The sequence below is a fragment of the Jatropha curcas genome, chromosome 7 (assembly GCF_041381405.1).
Source record: "Jatropha curcas cultivar XTBG-Jc1 chromosome 7, XTBG_Jcur_1.0, whole genome shotgun sequence".
Taxonomy (NCBI): Eukaryota; Viridiplantae; Streptophyta; class Magnoliopsida; order Malpighiales; family Euphorbiaceae; genus Jatropha; species Jatropha curcas.
In genome coordinates, this window is record NC_143157.1 from 18,775,489 (window position 1) to 18,782,274 (window position 6,786).

The 6,786-nt window shown below is 28.0% G+C and overlaps 1 protein-coding gene across 1 annotated transcript; it reads left to right on the forward strand.

Annotated features, from left to right (window-relative positions):
- The first annotated feature begins 1,523 nt into the window (after positions 1-1,523).
- Positions 1,524-4,215, forward strand: LOC149494852 (pathogen-related protein-like). The gene is made up of 4 exons (XM_089723619.1): positions 1,524-1,746; positions 1,831-1,963; positions 2,641-2,939; positions 3,726-4,215. The coding sequence occupies exons 1-4, from the start codon at positions 1,597-1,599 to the stop codon at positions 3,870-3,872; spliced, it is 729 nt and encodes a 242-aa protein (XP_089579745.1). The 5' UTR covers positions 1,524-1,596; the 3' UTR covers positions 3,873-4,215.
- The last annotated feature ends 2,571 nt before the right edge of the window (positions 4,216-6,786 follow it).

Consider the following 6,786-nt stretch of genomic DNA (forward strand, 5'->3'; position numbering starts at 1 on the left):
ACTTTCGTAGTCTTTAATATTATTTATACTCAAATCTTCAATGCATAAAATTTTACAAGAAAAAATAGAAGAAATAACATCCCAAATACAAGAAACTTCTCAAGTGCATACAAATGCATTAATTAACATGTCCAAATTGTCAAACATTAATTATCAATAAATTGGTGGTTGTGACTTTGGTAGTCTTTAATATTACTTATCTCGATTCCTTTGATTTTAACTAAATTTGTTCAACTGTCATTTATTTTCTTTGTTATAGTAATGACGTCAATTATTTATTCTGAGTGACAATTTTTTTTTTTTAATTTTCCCAAGATTATCTTTTGTGACCGTAAGTGGCAAATTTTTTTCAAAACCAATCCTAGAATGTCGGAGTACATCTGCAAAATAATTACTTGGATGGTTTAATTTCTTGTAATCGGACCATCTCATATTTTTTTTCCCCATAAATTTACCCCTCAACTTTATAATTTTAACCTTATGACAATTTGAATTTTATGAATGCCCTATCATATGCTTGAATTTGTAAATTTTGTTAACATTGCACATTTTTTCATATTAGTAGCAATAGTTTTTAAGATTTTTTTTTTTGTTTTTATGTGCAAAATATTGATTTGATGCGGCATTACTTTTGGAACAAGAATTTTAAAATTTTAAACTAAGTAAAAAGTGTTTAATTAATCTAATTTTGCAAGTTAAAGAATCCAATAAAATAATTAATAAAATAATTTTGCAAGTTGAAGTAGGGATGGAAGTGAGAGCGAGTATTTCAGAGTACCCACTCCGATCCGATCTATTTAATGAGAGTACCGATAGTTATAAATGAGTTTTAGACGAATAAGGATAATAATGGATACGACTAGGATACGTGTATTAAATTCTGGGTACCCACTACCCATTACGCTATAATAAACGGTTTTGACCATGAGTACCCGTGGTACTCTAACTATTTATTAGTAAAAAATGCATTCTAAATAAGTTCGGATTTAGATAGTTTAAAATATATGGATACCTTACTCGTTTAAGGGGTACTTTAAATGGGTTTGGAACAGATATAGATAGTAAAATTTTAAACGGATTCAAATACGAGTATTTAAATGGATATTTAAATGGATTTGAGATGGATATGGGTAGTAAAATTTTAAACAAATATAGGTACGGGTACGAATACGGGTAGTTTAAGATTCGCGGGTATCCACCCTGCTTCCGTGCCTGAGTTGAAGTATTTAATATGTATAATATTATAAATTGAAGTGTTTAATATATTAAGTAAAAATTAAAAATGCCACAAGATTGAAGTAATAAAGTTTACGAGTGAATTTATGTATTTAATCCGATACTTTTTGTTTTATTACCGTCCGTATGTATTATATCACTAAACCCTTACGTAATATAATTAGGACAACATACTTATTGGTGTGGACCTTTTCATCAGACATGTGTCGCTTAGAAATTTAAGGATTACTTTACTTGACGAAACATACATTGAATTTTCCCTTTTTCTTAGAATTAATAGCAACTATTTCTTTTCTCCATAATATCTATACATCATAAATCCTCACCGGCCACAATCCTCCATTGTCGATCCTCAGAGAAATGGATTCTAAAGAAAAGGGTACAAAAACAATAGCAGAAGACAAGTATAGGTCTTTCTTACATGATGAAGCTGAGACTACTGAGTGGAGACATGGTGGTCCTCCATCCTATGATAGTGTTAACCAGCTTTTTGAAGAAGGAAGAACTAAGGTCTTTTATATAATTTCTTTTAATTTCTTGTTCCTTTTAATATCGATATTTATGTTATTTTCTGTGTAAATATATAATTTTTAGGAATGGCCAAAAGGATCAGTTGAAGAAATAGTTCAGAATGCTATAAAGTCATGGGAAATGGAGCTCTCTCACAAGACTCGTTTGCAGGACTTCAAGACTATAAATCCTCAGAAATTCAAGCTTATTGTTAATGGTATATTTTTATCTATTTTAAAACCTCTATTTTTCCTTCTATTTTCACTATTTTGTTTTAGGGAAGATCTAATATATATGTGTTTTTCTGTCATCTTCAAGTTTTAATTTGACCTGTCGAGCACTTTAACTTATAGAATTGGTGTCGTTAAAATATTTTATTTGACTCATTAAATACCTTAACTTATAAAATTAGATTGATTAAACACTTGGTGGATAGTTAAGAAATGAAAAAAAAATCATTATTCCAAAATTATATTAATCACGTATATTAAATCAATATTTTGCATATAAACGATAAAAACATTAAAATTATTAATTTTTAATGTAAGAAAGTGTGAGATATATTACAAAATATAAAGTTTAGGGTGCTACGAGATATTTTTTGTGAAAGTTCAATTGTTAAATTATGTATTTTGGCCTTATAAATATGCTAATAATTAAAATAATTTTTTCTTCCAAAAATAGGAAACATGTAAGCTATTTCATACTATCAAATAAAAATATCATACTACAAACATCTGAGGATCCTACCAGGGGCAGAACTACCTAAATTTAATTTTTCTGCCAAAATTTTCTTGTGTAATTTTAAAAGTATATATATTTGTCTCCCATAAATTTTATTTCTATCTTTGTCAATTTTCTAATTTCAATATGTGTGTCAAACTTATATAACAGGAAGAGAGGGATTGTCAGCAGAAGACACTCTTAGGATTGGAAGCTACAATGCATTATTAAAAAGTTCATTGCCAGATGAGTTGAAATACTACAAAGCAGAAGAAGAAACATTTGAATCATCTCATGAAGCTTTTAGATCAGCTTTTCCTAGAGGCTTTGCATGGGAAGTTCTTAATGTATATTCAGGACCTCCTGTGATTACCTTCAAGTTTAGACATTGGGGTTTCTTTGAAGGACCCTTCAAAGGCCACGCTCCTACTGGTCAAAAAGTAGAGTTCTTCGGGGTAGGAGTTCTCAAGGTATGCCCATCAATTACTTTTCTAGTCTAAAATATAAAAGTTTAAAGTAAATTAAGGCTCTGTTTGTTTCCACAAAATATTTTCCGAAAAATATTTTTCATAATTTTTCATTATTTGGGATATATGGAAAATGACTTTTCATTCTAAAGGGAGTAAAAACAAACTTATTATAACCTTATAAATCGATATTTTTTAATTTATTAATCATCAATAGCCACTACCACTAGTCACCGGCCACCACAACTAATCACAAGTGACTTTCATAATTTCCTCTTTTTTTGCATTATTCTCGTATTTAACAATAAAACTTTTAAAATACAAATATCAGTATTTTATGGTCTTATGAGTTTAAAATTTTTATATTTTTAAGTAATTTTCAATATTGCAACCAAGCAACGGAAAATAAATCATTTGGAAAATATTTTGCTTAGAAAATATTTTAAGCAAAATATTTTTCTAGAGGTACGTTATTTTCCAGAAATAAATAGAGCCTAAACAAAAAATAAAAATGTAGATGCCAAATATATGTTTCCTGTTTAACTAAACCAATGCACTAATTGAAACAACGCATTTAATGCTTGTAAAGAGGAAGAATGTAAGCCTCAAAAAATTGAGAAGGGCAATTACGACAATTTAAATGGACATGGTGAATTTGATCCGGATCAAAATGATCCATTTAGCTATATTTAGGAAAATCAGTTGTTTTTTTAGTCCCGTACATAAACCTTAAATGACTTATTTAAACTGTTTAATGATTTGGTCATGAGTTTGTATGGATTTTGATAGGTGGATGAATCTCTAAGGGCAGAAGATGTGGAGGTTTACTATGAACCAGCAGAATTATTTAGTGGCCTCTTAAAAGGAGAATTGATTTCAGAATCCCAATCACAGCAAATTCATACCTCATCTCATGCCTGTCCATTCTCTAACTAGACATGCATTAAGGGTAAATAACACTTGAAGTCACTAAATTTTGAATTTATTTCTAATATAATTACAAAATATTAATTTTTTATATATGAATCACTAAACTTTAAATCTTTTTCAATTTGGTTAATTTTTAGTGATTCATCTATATGAAATTGATGTTTCATAATTAAATTAGGTATAATCTCAAAGTTTAGTGATCTCTTATGTCATTTACCCTTTACTTTAATTATCATTGTACTAAAAAATTATGTGATTGTCTAGCTTTCTTGTCTTGGTTTTGTGTATTAAGCTTTGTATGCTTACCTTCAGTTATATGATGATCAATTATGCAGATCCATTTGGTTTATATGCAGGATTTCAATTTCTATAAACTTGTGGCATTCAGTAACAATTTTGTTTTTAATTGAGAAATAAAATAATTTCATATCACTAGTATTGGTACTGTAGAGTTGGCATGACTACGGTTCTAGAACGTCAAAATCAGTTATAAAAATGGTAGAACTAAATCTGAACCGTTTTTAAACGGTTTCTAAGACGATTTCGATTTTATTCTAATTTTGAACCGAAATTAAATAATTTATTTTAAGTTTTTAATTTTTTTTAGATAATGAAGCTTGAATAAATAATAATAAATATTACTATAGGAAAAACTAAATAAATTTAATAAAATTCTTGAAAGTTATTTTAAAAAATTATATTAAAATAAAAAATAAATTAGAAATTTCTTTCGTGACATGTTTTTTTGGTTTTCAAATTAAAATCGCTAGTTTTAAATCAAAATTGCTGGTTTTGGTTTTAAAAAATAAAGAACTAAAATCGAATATTAAATATATGATTTCAATTACGATTTGTAACCAACAACTGTTGCTCATAGTTTAGTATTGATTTTAACCGGTTCATTTTCAATTCGATTCTGATTTAAAATCGAATCGTTGTCATGCCTACCATATGGGTGTAACCCCACTAACCAATTGTGGTATTACTGGTACTTCCATGCAACCATAGTCATGAATTGTGTAGTGTTCACCTACCATTATTATTGCTACTATCATTGTCATGATACTTATCAGTTATCAATATTTTTTTTATCATTTTTATGGAAAAGATTTAATTCAGTGATATTGGATTTTCTCAAAAATTGTTTGATTATTAATTCCAATAGGAGTCTAATTCATTAAAATAAATTACCTTATTTTATTTATTGAATTTCTGAGTTTTGTAGTTTTTCACATTAGAGAATTTCTAAACATATATTTTAATTAGGGGTATGTAATCGGTTGGTTTGGTTTGGCATCAAATTGAAACAACAAAACTGAAAATCAAATCATAATTTTTCTAAACCGAATTGGTTTGGTTTGATTTTTTATTTTTAATTTTATGGGTATAATTTATTCTTATTTTCTAAATAAAAAAGAAGAAACTGAAGTTATTTAAAATCCTAAAATAAACTGAATAGATTAATCAAAATAACCGAATTAAAAAATCGCTCATTTCAATTTTTTAACTAAAACCGTTGTAAGCTGACTCCTGGTTATGCATCATTAGTTTTTTGAATATTAAAGGATGAGAGATTCAAACTTGAATCTATTATCAAGCTGTATATACACTTACCAATAAGCTGTGCCTTGTTGTGCAATTATGCATCATTAGTTTAACTTGACTGGAATTTATGGCTTTTACTGCTGTACAGAAAGGGCAATTTTTGAACCGGTAAAGAAACAGTAATATGTTTACACGTGGAAAAAGAGAAGTTTTAAAGTTTATATTAACCTACAGTAATGGATCGGTTTACCGGCTAAAACAGATTTTTTATTAACTAAATCGGTATTTTCTGAAGTTAATTAATCAAAAAGAAATAGCCGTTTTTGGCTCTTTAGCTCTACCTATGAATTACCCAGTAATTGGTGATGACTACAATTCTTACTTGCATTTATTTTCAGTCGACACTCCTATTCAATTCACATGTGTTGTTACAAACTCCATTGAAACCCTTCTCAGATTTAAATACTAACGCATCTCTGTGCATCTCAGTTTATATAATCCAAAAGTATAAGTTCCTTTGAAAGGACTAGGAGCTCTAGCCCTTTCCAGGAGACTACCGAGGAAGAGGAAGGATAAACTGAAAGGGTCCAGCTAGCAGCCGGAGATCAGAGAAACGGGGAAGAAGATGACATTTTGTTATCCTTTACTTCAAATAATTTAAAATAAAAAAGTTTTGATTTAATAGAAAAATAAAAAATAGATTTTAAATACACTTGCATAGCTATTAACAGGTTATTAGGTAAAAATTTAATCTAACGGATATTATTATAAATTACAAATCTAATGGTTTAAACCTGTCTTTATTGATACAGGAAAAATTTATTCTGTACGGTAGTCTTACCCGTAATTTATAATATACTAAAATTTACATTACTTTTCAAAAATAACATTGTTTAATAGTCTAGAGACACAAAATGAAAATTTCCTCTTAATTGTGGCTTTGATAATTTTCTTCTTGACCAGTTACTGTAAGAAAAGTTTCCAACCACTCGTCCAATAAAGTAATCACATTTTTAAATCATATGAAATAAATGAAAATTTTTGAAATAAGTACGAAAAAATAAATTTTCAATTAATAATTAATTAGACAAATATTATAAAAGAATAATTTTCTGCCATATATTATTATGATAACTATTGATTAGTCACACTACTAAGAAGGTCCACCATTATCCCTCCAACCACCATGGATCACTATATATTGTCTTCCTTCCATATCCTTATTGGATTCCCATAAAAATGGAGAGGACACGAATATGTACTTTTCATGTCCCGATCATTTATCATTTGTTTAAATAAGCTTTTTTAGTTGTCTCATATGTATAATCTAATCTTAACGATAAGTGTTATTTTTATAGTATTTTTAATATAATTT